General features: G+C 56.6%; 1 protein-coding gene and 1 long non-coding RNA gene across 2 annotated transcripts; both read right to left on the bottom strand.

Moving 5' to 3' along the window:
* Window positions 1-254: 254 nt before the first annotated feature.
* LOC115645380 (protein FAM71F2-like) lies at window positions 255-11,376 on the bottom strand. Its single transcript, XM_030549975.1, has 6 exons — window positions 11,203-11,376; window positions 8,687-8,871; window positions 7,246-7,501; window positions 5,838-5,977; window positions 5,729-5,796; window positions 255-439 (listed from the first exon to the last, which is right to left on the bottom strand). Exons 1-6 carry the CDS (start codon window positions 11,374-11,376, stop codon window positions 255-257), a joined length of 1,008 nt encoding a protein of 335 aa, XP_030405835.1.
* Window positions 11,377-12,235: 859 nt separating this feature from the next.
* LOC115637941 lies at window positions 12,236-17,721 on the bottom strand. Its single transcript, XR_003997383.1, has 2 exons — window positions 17,542-17,721; window positions 12,236-14,782 (listed from the first exon to the last, which is right to left on the bottom strand). It is a non-coding gene; the product is annotated as an uncharacterized LOC115637941 (long non-coding RNA).
* Window positions 17,722-18,236: the final 515 nt, after the last annotated feature.

Genomic DNA, 18,236 nt, shown 5'->3' with positions numbered 1-18,236 from the left:
CCCCTGGCCGCTCTGAGCCAGAACCCAGTGTTGGGGGCTGTGTTCCTAGGGGTGCAGCGCACTAAAGAACACCCAGAGGCTGCCAGCGTGAAGGCACTTCCATTGCCACAATGCATTTATTACCTTTGGGATTTCCCAGTCAGGCACTACCGGCCTCGGCAGCCGGCACATCCTCCCCACCCTCAATGCTCACGCCTGCCCCCAGGGCTGCCCCAGGGCCCAGCACAAGAGGCACTTTCTCTGAGTGCTGGTCCCTAGTGCCGACCAGCAGCTACTAAGCTGTTGAGCCGGGACAGGGGCAGCAGCCCAGCAGGTGTGTCTCGTTCCCAGAGTCCGTGGCACTTAGTGTCCAACCACCGCAGGGCTGTCCTCAGGCTGGCTCTCTCTCCTGTGTCGCTCGGCCTGTCCCGCTGGCACCGCTCACACATCGCCAGCTTCCCTGGGAACGACAGGAAGGAGAGAACCCATGAACTCAGCCGATTCTTTTCAAACTCTTGGATGCAAATTATCTGGTCCTGATAATTTAAAAATATTTCACGTTCCTAGTGCATAGAGTCACAGAAACGTAGGGTTGGAAGGGACCTCGAGAGGTCATTTAGTCCAGGCTCTTGTGCTGAGGCAGGACTGTGTAAACCTAGCTCATTCCTGACAGGTGTTTGCTTCACCTGTTCTTAAAAACTTCCAGTGACGGGGATTCCACAGCCTCCCTTGGGCGCATGTTCCAGAGCTTAGCTACCTTTAGAGCTGGAAAGTTTTTCCTAATAACAACCCTAATCTCCCCTGCTTCAGATTAAGCCCATTGCTACTTGTCCTGCCTTCAGCGGACACAGAGAGCAATTGATCCCCATCCTCTGTATAACAGCCCGTAACATAGTTGAAGACTGTTCTCGGGTCCCCATTCAGTCTCTTTTCTCAGGGCTAAACATGCCCAGTTTGTTTGACCTTTCCTCATAGTTCAGGTTCTCTAAACCTTTCATCATTTCTGTGCTCTCCTCTGGACTCTCTCAAATTTGTCCCCATCTTTCCTAAAGTGCAGCACCCAGCCCTGGACACCACATCCAGCTGAGGCCTCCCCAGTGCCAAGCAGAATGGGACAGTTACCTCCTGTTTCTGACACACAACACTCCTGTTAATACAGGCCAGGATGATATTAGCCTCTTCCCAACTGCATCCCGCTGGTGACTGATATTTAGTGTGCGAGCCGCTGGATCTCCCAGTCCCTTTGCAGCAGTGCTGCTGCTTCTGCTTAGCTCTCATGCCATCCCTTGGACAGCACAAAGCCACTAGGAGCATTATGTGCCATGTAACAAGGTGGCTGTGACATTCCCCTGGTGTTATCCGGACTGGTGATCTGCTAGGTCGCCCCAATCCTTGACTCTGGGAGCCAGCCTGACCCTGCTCTGCTGTGAGAACCCCACTCCTGGGCTGTTCACGCACAGCCTCTGCCATGTAAGCTGCTCCCAGCTACATGAGGGAGCACTCTTGGCCAGCCGCCACTTGGATTGTGCAAGCAAATGACACTAGCCAATATCTCCAGTCCCAGACTCAACCCTAGGAACCTCCGTCCTGCAGTGCGCAGTTATGCTCACTGGATGCTGCAAGCTTATACAAGTTCATCAATTTAACAAAGAAATTGATATGTACCAGGCTTGTTATCCCAAGGGGAGTCTGTGACAGGCTGCAAACCAAAGCCACTGCTCCAGGCAGAACAAACTGTGAGCAGAGTCAGACTGAGCTCAAGCCGGACATCTGGTGGTGAGCTGTGGAAAGGACATCAGGAGCTCACCTCCTTTGCATGGGCCCACCCACACTGCCTAGCATGATGGATTGCCTGCCCAAATGGTCACTTTGGCTGGCAGGAGTAATAAAGGGTTGTTATTCCTGGTTATGTGAATCAAGGACAGAGAGACTCGCCCTCAACTAAGCAGCACCTGCTAGGCAAGGGACATGGGTTCCAAAGAACAACAAAATCAGGTAAACTGAGGGCACAGTAGGGTTCTGGGGATCAAATAGCCTGTTGCTGCTTCTCTTTTCACTGTAGTTACACAGCTAATTTAGAGTCTATTAAGGGTCTTGTTACATACTGCAAAGCTGAAATCAATGTTATCTAGATATCATATCCAATTTGGGCTGGTAGTTCTGATGCAGAAAGACTGTCTGGGTGCACCAGCAGTGAGATTCCTCTATTAACAGCTGAGATCACTGAGAGCTGTATTAACGATGGCTAGTAGAGAGGCATGGCACGTGGTGAAGACTAGAGCAGAACCCCATGGAGAGGTGTGGCAATTGGGTGTTGAGGGCCCCACCCAGGCTGGGAGGTGAACTCTGCAGATGAACTTCTGAACTCTGGGACTGCATTGACCGAGAACAGTAACTGTGAGTGGGGAGACTGTTGGGTTACTGGACTTAAGACCTGAAGGGAAAAGGACACTTGCTTGGGGGTGGGTCTTTTGTTCATGGTTTGTGTTTATGAACCCTAGGGGTGGTGTTTTCCCAAATTAATGCTGAGTTACTTCCCTGCTTTTATTAAAAGGTTTTGTTACACTCAGACTCTGTGCTTGTGAGAGGGGAAGTATTGCCCCTTAGAGGCGCCCAGGGGTGGTGTGTAATTGTCCCAGGTCACTGGGTGGGGGCTCAAGCCAGTTTTGTGTTGTATTGTTGAAAAGGAACCCCTAGGTACTGAACCTGGCCCTTGCTGCTGCCAACTCTGATGGGCAGAAGGGTTTCACAAACTTATTAATTACAAAGATAGATTTTCAGTGATTATAAGTCAAAGCACAACATGTCAGATTTGGTCAAATGAAACAAAAGCAAAACACATTCTAAGCAGATCTTAACACTTTCACTGCCCTTGCAAACTGAGATGCTTCTCATCACAGGCTGGCTGGCTGCCCTTCAGACAGGCTCTCCCCTTTGATCAGTGCTTCAGTCATTTAGTGGTGATGATGTCTGTAGATCAAGGTGGGAGAGAGAGGAAGAAGATGGCAAACGTCTCTCCCTTTTATCATCTTCTTTCTTTCCTCTTGGCTTTGCCACCCCCTGCAGAGTCAGGTGAGCATCACCTCATCGCGGTCCCAAACTGACAAAGGAAAGGGGGGTGACTCACTCAAGAGTCCAACAGATCCTTTGTTGCTGCCTAGGCCAGCGTCCTTTGTTCCTGTGAGGCTGGGTTTGTCCCATCCATGCCCTGATGAGGTGTGAACTGCCCCTCTGCTCCTGGAGAGTTTTGCCTGGGCTTGTTTTAAGCCATGAGGACACATTTTCAGCCTCATAACTATATACATGAAATTAGAACCTATAACATCACTATAGCAACAATGCTCAATGCATCATAAGCCTTCTGAAGACATTCAACGTGACAAACTTTGCACTGGATACCACACAATCATGCTATACGGACAAACATGGGGGTGCAGGGTGTTCCCCCAAGGTACAGAGTGTCACAGTGGCACTCACCTCTTGTGAGCACCCCCTATCCAAGTGTGTGTGCCTGCACTCTGTTTGTGGTGGGTCTTCAGCGACTCAGCCCTCTGGCCGAGTCACACAGTCTGTATGTGAAATATAAATCAACCCCCTTCTGGGGTAAACACTCCAACAGGGGCCTATCTCCGTGCCCCTCAGTTGGCCTCTCTCTCCCTGTAGCCCTCCCTGAGCTCAGGTCCTTACTTAGTCCAGCAGTCTGTAAATGGTCTCAGCCCTGGTCTTGAGCTGTACCCTCAGGGCTCCATCCCTGGAAGCGATGTCTTCCCCCTCTCCTGGCCTTTCTGGCCCCAGCACTCCAACTGGGTCACTAAACAGTTCAGTTCCCCTTCCAGATATGCATCAAAGTCCAGGCCACCTCTCCAGTGGCTAATGGGGCCTCCGGGTCCTAGCCTAGGGACCCTAAGAATAGCATCCATCCGCCACATACCTTTAACTAAACTGCTACAATTCCCTGGGCCATTTGCCTGTGGCCCCAGAACATTCTTCGGCCTTGTCCTGGCTGAGTCCAAGCAGCAAGCACGGAGCTCCTTCTTGCTCCCTTGGCCCCTACCAGCAACTGCTCCCATCCAGGTCCTGGAGGTCCTTCAGGCAGCCAGGAGCACCAATTTAACTCCTCTAGCTCCTGGCAGCAACTGCTCTCTGCTCTGCACTGCAGCTCCTTTTATATGGGCCTGCTGAGCCCTGATTGGCTGCTCCCTGCAGCCCCCTCTGAGCGGCTGCATCCCACATGGCCTCTCTAGGCCACTTGGAGGACTCACTTCCACTGCTTCTTTCTGGGATGGGGTGTGGTAGGACCCTAAGGCCTCTAGCAGGGTCACATGCCTCTATGATGTTCTGTCCTGAATCATGTCTGGGCAGGATGCCTGTGAGGGACAGGTGTCTGACACCATCCAGCCGTCGTGTTTTTGGTTTTCTAGGGGGTCTTTTCCTGCCTTCTTTCATTGGCTCAAAGTTGAAGCTGGTTCTCACAGAGAAGTTGGCAGGCATTTGGAGTAAACGAACATGCCACCTTAGAGACCACTGGGTGAGTGTTTGAGAGAGCGGGATGTGTTTCATTAGAAAGTGCATCTTTTCATTCTACTTGGATTCATACCATTGGAGGGGTTTGATTCTTTGAAGATGCATCTTCTAGATGGTGTCCAACTTCATCAGCTTTCCCCATTTTGTATCTATGCATTTGGTCTTTCCTTCCTACGTGCACTTGTTGTTAGTGAAGTTCATCTTGTGGATTTCAGACTGATTCTCCACTTCATGAAGGTCAGTTTGAATTCTAGGCCTGTCCCCCAAAGTGCTTGCACCCCCTCCAGCTTGGTGTCACTCACAAATTTTATAGGCATGCTCTCTGCTCCATTCATTAATGAAATATTGAATAGTCCTGGCCCCAGGACTGCCCCACCCCACTAGAGACATCCTCCCAGTTTGATAGCTAACTGGTGGTTCTACTCTTTAAGTATGTTTTTTCAACCAGTTCTCCACACACTTACAGTCATTTCTTCTAGTTGGCTTACGAGAATGTCATGTGGGACTGTGTCAAAGACTTTACTAAAATCAAGTATCAGAGGGGTCACCGTGTTAGTCTGGATCTATAAAAAGCGACAGAGTCCTGTGGCACCTTATAGTCTATAAGGTGCCACGGGACTCTTTGTCGCTGTTTACTAAAATCAAGATAAGTCATGTCTGCTCCTCTCTACGCATCCACTAAGACAGTAACCCAGCCAAAGAAGAAAAATAGGTTGGTTCGGTGTGATTTGCTCTCAACAAATTCACGTTAGCTCTCACTTATCACCCTCTTACCCTCCAGGTCTCCGCTGGCTTTCAACACAGCCAAAGGCTGCTGCCAGGGTTTCGCTCCATTTCAAGGGCGGTTGTGGCAGTCACACTCTGCACCAGTGCTTGGCAGGCCATCTCGTGATGGGTGATTTGTGAGTCTCCATTCAAGCTTCGTCTCTGCATGACTTGCCCCGCTCCTGGGAGAAAAGGCTGAAGTGGGGGAACTTCTTACCTCCTGACCAGCTTGGGGCACCCGATTCCTCTTCCCTGGCAGGAGATTTGCTCCGAGCCGTAAGATTCCAGGAGAAGAGTCTCGGGAAAGGGAAATGACATTGGTTCTAGTGTGTGCCGGTGCCAGTTTGCCCCCCTGGGCTGCAATGGGGAGAGGCAGCATGGTCGGACCACCTTGGCCCTTTCTTCCCAGGAGCCAGTCTGCCGTCCTATACATGTAACTGCCAGCCCTGGTTACTCCCACCCAGCTCAGTTTGGGTTGCTTTCGGCAGGCGCGACCGGCTCCTTCCCTCGCTGGCTGGAGAGAAGGTTCTGAGAGAGGAGTTCAGGATATTTGATGGGAGTCCCTTTACCTTCTCTGGACTGAGCAGTCTTTCTCCGTTTTCCCCAGGGCTGCTCCTGAGAGATGGGAGAGTGTCCCCGATAATCGCTTGCCCATCCTTGCCACCACGCTGCGACTGGCTCCCGAGGGCGGCTGCGAATCAGGCACCAGCTGCAGGGAGAGACCACGTGGTAACACTTATCCTGACGTGTGTTTGTAAGGCAGCCATCACTGTGCCACCAGGGCACAGCCTGTATGGTTTGGAGCAAGAGAAATTAGCACTGCAGCTACAGAGCTGAGCAATCTGCTCAGTGTGCACCTGTCCCTTGGGGTCCCTGAGGAGATGTACTAGGATGTCTCCTGTGATGAAGTGGGACTGTTCTTAATGTTTCCTTTGAATACTGTATGAGTGCCTCAGTTTCCCTTATGCATTTCTTAGGACTCCAGTGTGCATAAATGGCCGACGTTCTGTCTCCTGGCAACAAACGGCCGGTGCCCTTCCCCCCTGCAAGGGGATGGCTAAAGGTGAACAAAGATCAGGTGACCTCCTGGCCCGGGAAAAAGAAAAAGGCCAGAAAGGAGGGGCTGAAGGGGGTTTTAGTTTGGGGCTGGCTGGGGACGAGGAGTGAGGGCAGATGGGGTTGTCTAGCTCGCTGGGCCCAAGAACGGACCCGGCTGAGGGGTCTGGTTTGCTGTATCTACAAGCTCTGTTTTAGGCCCTGTTCCTGTCATCGAATAAACCTCTGTTTTATTGGCTGGCTGAGAGTCACGTCTGACTGCGAAGTGGAGGTGCAGGACCCTGTGGCTTCCCCAGGACCCCGCCTGGGCGGACTCGCTGTGGGAAGCGCACGGAGGGGCAGAGGATGCCAAATGCTCCAAAGAGAGACCCAGGAGGTGAAGCTGTGTGAGCTTCTTGCCCTGGAGACAGTCTGCTCTGAGGGAGAGGAGGCTCCCCAAAGTCCTGACTGGCTTGGTGGGGAGCAGTTCCGGAGCATCGCTCAGGGACTCTGTGACATCTCCAACTCCAGCTTCGACCTCAGACTCGACCCCCAGATCCCCTACAGGTCCCACAGAACAAGGGGATGGAGAGGACCCCCAGGGCAGTCCCCCACATGTGGGAACAGAGAGGGGCCCCAACGGCCTCCTGGCCCCTGGCACATGGGGAAGGAGAGGGGACCCCAGGGCATCCAAGCCCCTAGCACGTGGGGACAGAGAGGGGACCCCACGGCATCCTGTCCCTCTCCCTGGCTCCAGAGCCCCAGGTGAGCTGCCTTCGCAGCCCTGGGGTTATGAAGCCAACGCCTCCTGTGCCTGGCCGTCAGGTTCAGCCTCTAGGCAGGGCAGCTGAATGACCTGCACCTGCTAGGCCCATCGCTGGCCTAGGGCTGCAGCGAGCCTATCCTGGCTGGCGCCACTCGCCTCACGCCCAGGTGCCGTACCTGTGCAGGGGAGCTGGTGGAGGAGCTGCCCACGCTGAGCACCAGGCTGTGCGGGACGTGGATGGCGGGGTCCTTGGTGGTGATGGAGAGCCCCTGCTGCAGGATGTCCGCCAGCCGGCTCCAGAGCGTGAACACAGCGTCAGGGTGTGCCTGGTGCAGCCGCAGGTAATAAACCTTCCCCGTGACCACCTGCACCCGCAGCAGGCGCCGGCTGCTGTCCTGCACCGACAGTCTGACGTACCTCAACGGAAGAAGCCTGGAGCCAAGGGAAAGCACAGGATGCCTGAGTCCCCAGGGACAGGAACGAGTGGCTGGACGGTGCCTGGGGCCCTGCGCTGGCTCTGGGGTGTGCACGGGGTCTGGCAGCAGGAGGGCCACACCCGCCCCACTGAGAACTCGCAGGGAAGGGCCCCAAAGGGACCGTCTGCAGAGCCCCATGCCTCCACACAGGGACCAGCTAACGAGGGAGGAGACACAACATGAGCAGCCAGACAGGGGCTGGCTTACAAAGGGTTAATGGCACACAACTCCCCGTCAGCATGGCAGTGACCCCGACTTAGCACCTGGGGGTGTCTGGGCTCACTCTCTGAAGGAGCAGGACAAGGGGGTGCTGGGGCCCCCCAGATTTAGAAGCACAACGACAGCATCCCCAGGCATCCCAGCCACGTGGGGCCAGCAGGAGCTTTTTTGGCGCCCTAGGCGGTGGAAGGTCCCACCCCCAAAATGCCGCCGATGACTGAGGTGGCCAAAGATCCAGCCGCCATGGTTGCCACCTCCCAAATGTTAGTGCCCTAGGCGACTGCCTATGTCACCTAATGGTTTGCGCCGGCCCTGGGGGCTGGTGTCACAGAGTGTCTAGGGCAGGGGTAGGCAACCTATGGCATGGGTGCCGAAGGCGGCACACGAACTGGTTTTCAGTGGCACTCGCATTGCCCAGGTCCTGGCCACCAGTCCAGGGGGCTCTGCTTTTTAATTTAATTTTAAATTCAGCTTCTTAAACATTTTAAAAACCTTCTTTACTTTACATACAACAATCGTTTAGTTATATATTAAAGACTTATAGAAAGAGACCTTCTAAAAACGTTAAAATGTATGACTGGCACGCGAAACCTTAAATCAGAGTGAATAAATGAAGACTCGGCACAGCACTTCGGAAAGGTTGCCGACCCCTGGTCTAGGGGAACACAGGTGACAGACACAGTGTGGGCTCCACCAGGCCCCATGGCCGGAGCTGCGGGCCAGGGCAGTGCCCTAGACTCACGCACTCTGCCAGGGCACTGCAGTCAGCATGCTGCACATGGCAGGGGGGCGTCCTGCCCTGGCCCGAGTGGGGCGGGATTCGGTGGGACCCAACAGGCTTTTCCATCTCAGATGTCTAACAGCTAAATCCCAGCACCTGAGATCTCCCTGCTAAGCTCCCCACCACCACCCTGTTCCTCACCTGCTAAGGGCCATGGAGGGCTCCTGGGGCTGGTCCGCCCTCCCGAGGGGGCTTTCTCCCAGCACTGCGAGCCTGGCGATCAGGAGCACATTGGGGAGGGGTAGGCAGGGCTCTGAGGACGTCACCCCCAGGGTCACCAGTGTGGGGGCGTTATGGATATCCACCCAGTTCCCCTGCTTCGTCACCTGCAACAAGAAGGCCCTGGGTCAACAGCAGGAGACGGAAATGGACCCTCACTGAGACACTACAGGACCGTCCCCTGCCCACACACACACATGCCCTGCCAAGCCACTGGCCTCAGAAGAGGGAATGTAACCCCAAGATTCGCTCAATCGCATAACAGAGCCAATCATCAGCTCCAAGGTGCCTTTCCTTCTGGTCTTCCATGGGCTCTGAGAGCTCGCTGCTCCCCTGGGTCTGAGGCTAGCACCCAGTGAAAAATCATCCCCATCACGAAGCCACTGGCAGCCCTGGCACTAACTGGCCCTCTTGGCCTGCCGACATGGCAGGTGGAGGCTCAGCTCCTCTCTCCCAGGGGCAAGACTGTGGGGTGGAGGCTCAGAGCTTTAATACAGCTTTGGTTCCTTATCCCCTTCCCCACACCTGGGGTTTGACCCTAGTACCTTCAGCACCACACCAAAGCCCTGTGCCCCTTGTATGCAAAGAGTAGCTCCACTCCCTACAGCAGCAGTAGGCTGTTAGCCTCTGGTAGGCCAGCCACTAGAAAGGGATGCTACCCAATCTGACAGTGCCGCTGCTCCCATTCTCAAAGGATCACTGGGCACCTCCAGGCTGTGCGCCCCTCCCACCAAACAGATGCAGAGCCTGGCCCCCTCAACCAGCTCCAAACTGCTTACTAATTGGGTTTCTGATGGGGCGCCTCATCTAGGCTTCTAGAAGGGACAAGACAGCATGCTAATGCATGCACGCAGCACGTCCCATGGCTGCTGCCACCTTGCAACCCTGGAGGTCTCGACCTCTCCATTCCCCAGCACCAAACTTGGCACACAGGTGATACCCATGAAAGGGTTAATTCACCACACCCCAAGGCTCACTAATTAGCCAATGACCGTAGGTTCTGATGATCTAATCTTTCTAACTAGTGTTTTCATTGGCTGCTAAGCCTGTAATGGACTTTAGGTCTGTTCCAAGGGGAGATGTGTGGCTGCACTCCGGAGAGGGGAAGCCGTCACCCGCAGGTCAGCATGAGCGCTAGAACTGCCCTAGCCAGCCAGCGTGTGCGAGGGAGGAGAGCACGAACATCTGGGGCAGGATCGAGCCAGAGGACATGGGCTGGGGCTGGCTATGTATAGAGGTGCAGAGAGAGATACAGAGGGCTGCTGGAGGATGGACAGATCTTCCTACAGATCAATCCCACATAAACATCACATTCCATGTCTGACCCACCCCCAAAGAACTCACTGCCCCGGAAACTGGGCCTGCCCCTCTCTGTCCCAGGGGAGAGTCCGCAGCAGCACTGGCCTGGCACAGTTCAGGGGCTCCACAGCTTGCCCCATTAGGTGCTTTTTCAGCCTCTTCCTGCTGTGATTTGGCCCATCCTATCACCACCAAACTGGAAACCCCACCCCGTTGCTTGGCCTCAGGGCCCTGGGCAGGAGCAGCAGCTGGGAGAGGGGGCTCAGCAGAGGCAGAGAGCTGGGTCCCACATGGGCAACACGGGTGGGGGGGGAATACTCCTTTCCTCTGGTCTTTCAGGTGGACACTGGGTGGAGGAGGATCCCCAGTCTGCGATATGGTGTTGAACACGTCAGCGGCTAATCAAACCAGCTGGGATGGTCTCCACACTGAGACCTGCAGGGGCTGAGACCCGGCCAAGCCCACAGTGAAGTGGTTTGATCCTTGCAAGGCTTTTGCAAGTGATCAGGGTGCAATGGGCAGCAGGGAAGAGGCAGCATTTCTTGCCTGTTCATGTACGTTCGAGGCCATGGGGCAGAGTAATTGGGGGACTGGAGCCAACCTCACTTGCAGGCTTGGCTAGATTTCTAAGCAGAGCTGATTTGTGGGGAACAGCAGGGGGCAGTGCTGCCAGGTGCTCCCAGAAAAGGCCTTTAGTCTCCCCATCACCTGTGCTCTGGGCAGAGGGTTCCCCTAGGAGCAGGCTTCACCCCATAGTGCAGACAGCACCCCAGGACAGCTGCAACCCTTGCCAGAGCTGGGCTGCAGAGACACAGCCACTGTGCCCAGGGGGGTTCCTGCCACCCACCCCAGGGACTCTGCCAGGCCTGGCAACAGAAGCACAAGGCCCTGGAGCAGGATGCCCGGCCTGTGAGTTCAGGTCTTCGCTCTGCCCCAGCCTTTGGGACCATAAAGCAAACAGGTGGTAACATCTGCTGGAGCATAGGAGTTTGGCCCCCACCGAGGGACACTATCCTGCCCGGAACGGGGAGACCAAGCCTGGGACAACTTGCCATTAATTCATTGCTAGGGCCACTGTAGCAGGGCCAGACAGAGGCGGGTTAAAGCAGTAGGAGGCCCTCTGGGCCAGGCAGAAGTACCTGGATGAAATTACTTTCAAACACTGCCGACTTGGGGAAAAGGTTGTAATCTGGAGAGCGGAGGAGCTGGCAGAGTATCCCACCTTCCACGCCGAGGTGCACGCCTGAGGCCGGATCATCAGCCAGGAACAGGCTGCAGCCACTGCTCGCATGGAAGCGCCTGCAGCCGGCCATGCAGCCCTCGGGAGCCGCTGGTTAGAGACACAGCATGCTGCTTCTGTCTGCGACAGCCACTCAGCATTTCTACTGCTCCTCTGCGCCACAGGCAGGGCCAGGCAAGGCCCCATCTGCAGCCTGCCTGGGGCCTGCAGCCCAGCAGTTTGTGATGTCACAATAACCGGCAGGTGACCTCTGCCCTGGCTAGGGCCTGGGAAAGGCCTGCCAAGGGGCACTGAGGACAGGGCAAGGCACAAGCATTTGCAGTGCCCGGGAGCTGCTTGGCCGTCCCGCTGCAGCTCCCTCCTCCCCTCGCAGCAGGGCAAGAGCAGCCCCAGCAGCTGAGCGGCAAAGCTGAGAGGGAAGGCGAGGACCCAGGGGGCAGGAGGGCTCGCCCCTGGATTCAGTGATGAGCCGGCGGGTGGAAGAGAAGTGATGTGCAGCAGGGCAAGGGGAAGCCCCCCATACCTGGCCCCGCTGCTCTGAGCAGGTGTGTGTGACTCTAGCCAGCAGCTTTCTCCACTAGGGGGCTAGAGTCACACACACCTGCTAGAGACACAGCCTGGGAGGGCACCAGGCACCGCTGGCACCCGTGGGCCCCGCTCACCGCGAGGTGGGGCCCCTCCTGCATAAGGAGCCTAGAGCAGGCTGAGTGCAGAGCCCCACAGCCAACAGAGCAGGGCCTGACTGAGCTGCCCCTCCCCCAAGTCGCACTACACCTACGGCCAGGAGCACAGCTCCCCGCCAGACTCAGGGACCCCTAGCCCCTGCTGTGAGGGAATCCGCCGGCTCTGTGCATTAGGAGTCACTAAGTCCCATCCCCGCCATGGGGTTTAAACACTGTGTTACGGCCCCCACCCCACACTGGAAACAAGACTCAAAAGCCATCTCCTTTTTATTGCACAGAACTAGAGGCCGGGACCCCCAGCAGCACTCAGCCCGTGCACGGGGTGGGGAAACAGAGGGGCTGGGCCCAGCAGCAGACCGCTGCAGCCACAGCCCATGACAGGCCCCGCAAGGCAAGAGACAAACCATCAGTGGATCCAGCCTGACACCAGGCTTCCCCTGCGCTGACCCCGTGAGCCCCCCCCCCAGAGGGGGAGCCTCCCCATAACCCAGCTGGGTTCCAGTAGCTTGGCTTCAGGAAGTCTGGGAGGAGAAGCAGGCACAGCATTCAGACACAGGCGGTTTTCCCTTTGGCCAAGGGCCCAGGACCCCCACCCAAAACCACCACACCTTATCCCCCTCCTCAGGAAGCAAAAAACCATCCCCAAGCCTGTTGAGAGTCCAACCCTGCCCGAATTCCTAGGCACTAGGGCTTGGAATGGGTCCTCCTGCCCCACCTCAGTGGGCCAGAATGGGGCCAGGGCCCCTCGCTGCCAGCCAGCCCTGCCCATCCCTCACAGGAATAGGGAAAGGCTGCTGCAGCAGGCCCTGCAGAGGCATTTGCACCCCCACCCACCCCATTGTGGAGCAGATCCCCTGAGCTGCACTAATGAAGGTCCGGCTGTGCCAGGCCCCAGTGGGAGGGCAGCCCAGAGGCAGAGCTGGAGGGGCTCCTGCCAGCCCTTTCAGACAGGGGAGCTGGCACTTAATGGGCACATTGAGAAGGTGAAGGTGCAAAAGCCAAAGCCAGCCTTGCAGTGCTGCCCAGAGGCAGGGGCAAGTGGGGCAATCTGCCCCAGGCCCCGCAGGAATATAGTATTCTATTAGTATTGCAACTTTTTTTTTGTTGAAGGGGCCCCCGAAATTGCTTTGCCTCAGGGCCTCTGAATCCTCTTGCTGCTGGCTAGGGAGGCCGAGGAGCTCCCAGAGCATGGGCAGCCCGGGGCTTGCAGACATGAGCAGAGGGAAACCCACAGCCTTGTCTATACCAGGGCTTTCACTGTGCCTCCCATCCTGGGGGCAGGGTGGAACTCTCTCTCTCCCCCCTTCCTCCCCCCCACCCCACAGTGGGACCTGCTAACACCCTGGATACAGGGCATCTGGGTCAGTCACTCAGCACAGCCCCTCCAGTGAGCAGGGACACATCCCAGCCTCTAGCAATCCCAGGCTGCCCAGACCCAGCATTGTCGAGGTTGCAAGCAGGAAAAGACTCAAAGCCCTTCCAGGCAGAGAGGGGCGAGGGGCTAGACTCCTTTGCACAGAAATCCCCACCCCAGAAAGCCCCTGGGGCCCCTCTTCCCTCTGAAAGAGGATCAGGGCAAATGGATCAAGGGCTCCAGGTCCCAGAAGCGCCACTGCCCCAGGGACAGGAGAGCTGACCTCACAGCTGGGCAGCAGCACTTCTTGTACAGCTGAGAGGGGAGGCTGCCTGGCTCGGGCTGGCAGGTGGACAAGGAGTGGGGGGTTCCCAGTGCAGCAGAATCCCTCCCTTGCTGGCTCAGAGCTGGGAAGGACTGAGCAGGCCCCAGGGGGAGGGGAGGCCCCCCAGGCCAGGCAGGAGGCACGTTAATGAGGGCTGCTTATTCCATCTCCCCCACACAGCACACACCAGCTGCAGCCTCCTCTCTGCTAGCCCCAGCCCAACACCCACGGGGTGAGCAGGCAGCCTCAGCAGCTCCAGGAGGCTCCAGCCTTGGAGAGCAGCTACTAGCTTTGCAGCTGTGGATGAAGGACTAGGACATCATCACCTTGGAGAGGCATTTCATTAGGGCAAACAGCTCAAGATCCCCCCTGCAGAGGTCCCTCCCCACCACCCAGTACAACTGCATTTCCAGACAGCCCCCGCGAGCCAGGCCCCACCACCCTCCCTGCACTCAGAGTTCAGCATTCACTCCAAGCGTAGCCATGCAGCCTCTTATTCCCCACTGCACCAGGGCATTCTGCATGGTAGGGGTTCCGGGCTGGAGAGGGATTTGTGCACAGGACACCCTGCCCTGCCCTATCCTCACAGCGGCCCAGCTCTCTGCATAATTTTAGCAGGGACGTTATCCAAGTACCAGGCCAGAAGCTTGGTGGCAGCAGCAGCCGCTGCCTGCCCATGAGAACTCGCTGCCTTTCATCTCAGAGGAAGGGAGATGCCAGCAATGCAGCCCCAAAGAGCCAAAGCCGGAGTCCAAGTACCATGTTGAGCCGTCACAGAGCAGTCCCCCAGCCACAGAGCTCAGAGGTGTGAGCCAAAGGCTTTGTTAGTCCTTCGCGTCGCCCGCCCTTGGAGGATCTTCGGCTGGCCCTCGGCAAGGCTGCCCTCTGGTTTGATCCATGGGCTGGAGAGGCACTGCTCCAGATCCTGAGGGGCCATCAGGCTGCCCAGGGAGTCCATCAATCCAAAGAGAACCGACAGCAGAGACAGCAACACACCCAGCAAGTAAAGCTTCATCACCCACTGCATGGCTGGGCAGGAACAACTAGCATAGGATGCGCGGTCCTTGCGGGAGGGAAGGACTCTGCTCCCAGTCCCCGGAATGCCACCAGTCTGCTCCTGGGAGGAACAGAGAGATCAGTGTAAGGCTGTGAAACAGCAATTAGGTGAATTCACTGCACATTAGAAGGTAAGGCCCCACGCGTAGTCAATGGACCACAAGCAATATAAACTCAGCCAGGGTTTCATGTAGGGGAATCCTTTCTGTGGGGTAGTACAAGCCAAGTCACAGATATCCTGTGACTGTATTCCTGGAATGTCCCTGATTCAGGTACAGGGCAGAGGAAGAGGGCATGTGATCTGCTAGAGTATACTCCGGAGAAACAAGGAAAGTCCAAGAGTCCCATTCAAATAGGCTTTAGAGATGTTTCTAGTATGTGCATAAACATGGTCTGTAATCCAGTATGAAACTCCATGTTACACATTTGCCCCTAAGTAATTACATAACAAGCCAGAGAGGCGTTGATAAAAGTAGGGTGTTATTTGGGTATAAAGGGAATGTAGAGACTTCACTGGCCTGCTACACTGTGCTGATCAGTGGGGTGGCGCCTTCTGTTCTGACACGGACATCACCCTGCTCCTTGGATTGGAGGTCTGAGTTGCAGTGGTTCTGCTACAGTGAGCAGCGCAGCTCTGCTTGGCTAGCTCCATAAGGTGAGTGGTCTGGAAATATTCTTACAAATCTGCAAGTTAGATCAGGGATCTTGTCCCAGGACCACAGCAATGCCTTCCTCCTGCCTTCCCGCTCCCGCTGGGCTAGACTGCGCAACACTGCAGTGAAATACAATGGTCTGAAGTAAACAGGATGAAATTCAGTAAGGACAATTGCAAAGTGCTCCACTTAGGAAGGAACAATCAGTTGCACACATACAAATGAGACATGACTGGCAAGAAGGGAGCACTGCGGAAAGGGATCTGGGGATCACAAGCTAAATAGGAGACAGTGTTACACTTTTTAAATTTAATAATGGAGATATACCCATCTCCTAGAACTGGAAGGGACCCTGAAGGGTCATTGAGTCTAGCCCCCTGCCTTCACTAGCAGGACCAAGTACTGATTTTGCCCCAGATACCTAAGTGGCCCCCTCACGGATTGAGCTCACAACCCTGGGGTTAGCAGGCCAATGCTCAAACCACTGAGCTATCCCTCCTTGTACACTGTTACAGGAAAAGCAAACATCATTCTCGGCTGTATTAGCAGGACTATTGTAAGCAAGACACGAGAAGTAATTCTTCTGCTCTACTCTGCACTGATTAGGTCTCAGCTGGAGTGTTGTGTCCAGTTCTGGGTGCCACATTTCAGGAAAGATGTGGAGAAACTGGAGAAAGTCCAGGGAAGAGCAACAAAAATGATCAGAGATCTGGAAAGCAGGACCTATGAGGGCAGATTGAAAAGCTTGGGTTTGTTTAGTCTGGAGAAGAGATGACTATGAGGGGACATAACCTTTTATGTACTTGAACAATTTTTCTCTCCTCCTTGTGACAGTTTTCTTCTTAACCTCTGAGGATCGGACAAGAAGCAATGGGCTTAAATTGCAACAAGGGTGGTTTAGGTTGGACATTAGGAAAAACTTCCTCACTGCCAGGGTGTTAAGCACTGGAATAAATTGCCTAGGGAGGTGGTGGAATCTCCATCTCCGGGGATGTTTAAGAGCAGGTTAGACAAACACCTGTCACGGATGGGCTAGATCAGGGGTCGGCAACCTTTCAGTAGTGCTGTGCCGAGTCTTCATTTATTCACTCTGATTTAAGGTTTCACGTGCCAGTAATACATTTAAATGTTTTTAGAAGGTCTCTATCTATGTCTATAATATATAACTAAACTATTGTTGTATGTAAAGTAAAGGTTTTAAAATGTTTAAGAAGCTTCATTTAAATTAAAATGCAGAGCCCCCCGGACCGGTGGCCAGGACCCAGGCAGTGTGAGTGTCACTGAAAATCAGCTGGTGTGCCACGTTCGGCACACGTACATAGGTCACCTACCCCTGGGCTAGAGAATACTCAGCCCTGCCAGGAGTGCAGGTGATGGACACGACTCTCTAGGTCCCTTCCAGGCCTACAGTTCTAGGAGTGTCTTCAGCCAGGGACGGCAATAAGCCCCAATCAGGGTAACAGCAGCCACTGGCCTAGGCCAGGCTGCCACTACAGAGCTTCAGTGAGACCCACCAGGAACCGCTGCATGGGGGCTCTTTAATGGACTCGGCCTGGGAAGTTTTGGGAACCAGGTTCTCTGTTTGGGGTTCCCACCCCCAAGAACAATTCAGGCTTTGAAGGCCCATTGTCCCCAGGACATTGGACAATCATCGGAGCGCTGGCTGGTCTGGCTGCCCTGCCAGCCTGACGGTGGGGGGGATTTACAGGCAGACCTTAGCTTGGCTTCAGTCCCGTCTGCTCCCCGAACACCCGGAGCGATCCGGCAGCTGGAGGGGGCCGAGGGGAGATGGTGCGCTGCGGGCGCGGAGCTGTTACCTTGTCCCGCACATCTCGGCTCAGCGGCGGCAGGAGCAAGACACCCACTCCCGCCCCCAGCAGCTTTTGAAGCGTCTCCCCTCAGCTGGGGGGGGGTCCCCTGCACACTCCGGATCAGGCCGCGCTCCGGAGCCCTGGCCAGGGAGCCGGGCGCTGCCCCAGGAGCTTGCAGTCCAGGGCAGAAGGAACCAACGCGACCAGCCACTGGCCCCGCACCTCCGCCGCTCTGGGGTTGTGGGTACGGATCACCGGGGCGGGGGGGCTGCTATGGGCCCGGGCCCCTCTGCGCTATGGGTCGCCCCAACCCCCCTGCGCCCTGCAGAGTCTCAGTCGCTTCCCGCCCCGCTCACCGGTTCCGGTTCAGCAGCCCCCGGGCAGCACGGGGACACGGGCACCCCGGGGACCGGGTAGAGCTCGGGGTTAGCCAGCCCCACGCCAGCCAGATGCGCAGCGTCGCGGGCCGAGCGGCCCCAGCCAGGGAGCAGCTTAACCGGCAGCCCGCGCCCCGCACGGAGCCCTTCGCAGCCCCGGCAGCCGCTCACCCGCCGGCCAGACGCGGGGTCCCCCCGGCAGCGCGCCCCGAACGCGGCGCGTCCCGCGGTGCCGCGGCCCGAGATCCAACGTCCCAGCCCCGAACGCGGCGCGTCCCGCGGTGCCGCGGCCCGAGATCCAACGCCCCAGCCCCGAACGCGGCGCGTCCCGCGGTGCCGCGGCCCGAGATCCAACGCCCCAGCCCCGAACGCGGCGCGTCCCGCGGTGCCGCGGCCCGAGATCCAACGCCCCAGCCCCGAACGCGGCGCGTCCCGCGGTGCCGCGGCCCGAGATCCAACGTCCCAGCCCCGAACGCGGCGCGTCCCGCGGTGCCGCGGCCCGAGATCCAACGTCCCAGCCCCGAACGCGGCGCGTCCCGCGGTGCCGCGGCCCGAGATCCAACGCCCCAGCCCCGAACGCGGCGCGTCCCGCGGTGCCGCGGCCCGAGATCCAACGTCCCAGCCCCGAACGCGGCGCGTCCCGCGGTGCCGCGGCCCGAGATCCAACGTCCCAG

This window comes from Gopherus evgoodei, chromosome 1 (assembly GCF_007399415.2).
Source record: "Gopherus evgoodei ecotype Sinaloan lineage chromosome 1, rGopEvg1_v1.p, whole genome shotgun sequence".
NCBI classification, from domain to species: Eukaryota; Metazoa; Chordata; order Testudines; family Testudinidae; genus Gopherus; species Gopherus evgoodei.
The sequence above is the reverse complement of the archived record's forward strand: the minus strand, read 5'-3'. Positions and strand labels throughout refer to the sequence as shown.

What these genes read in the sequence shown, in the direction of transcription:
- LOC115645380 (XM_030549975.1), bottom strand. Translation starts at nt 11,376, where the DNA reads ATGGCCGGCTGCAGGCGCTTCCATGCGAGCAGTGGCTGCAGCCTGTTC. An exon ending in GACTGCTCAGTCCAGAGAAG is followed by an intron (nt 5,797 to 5,837) that starts GTAAAGGGACTC and finishes CTCCTCTCTCAG; the next exon opens with AACCTTCTCTCCAGCCAGCG. An exon ending in AGCAACCCAAACTGAGCTGG is followed by an intron (nt 440 to 5,728) that starts GTGGGAGTAACC and finishes TGTCGTTCCCAG; the next exon opens with GGAAGCTGGCGATGTGTGAG.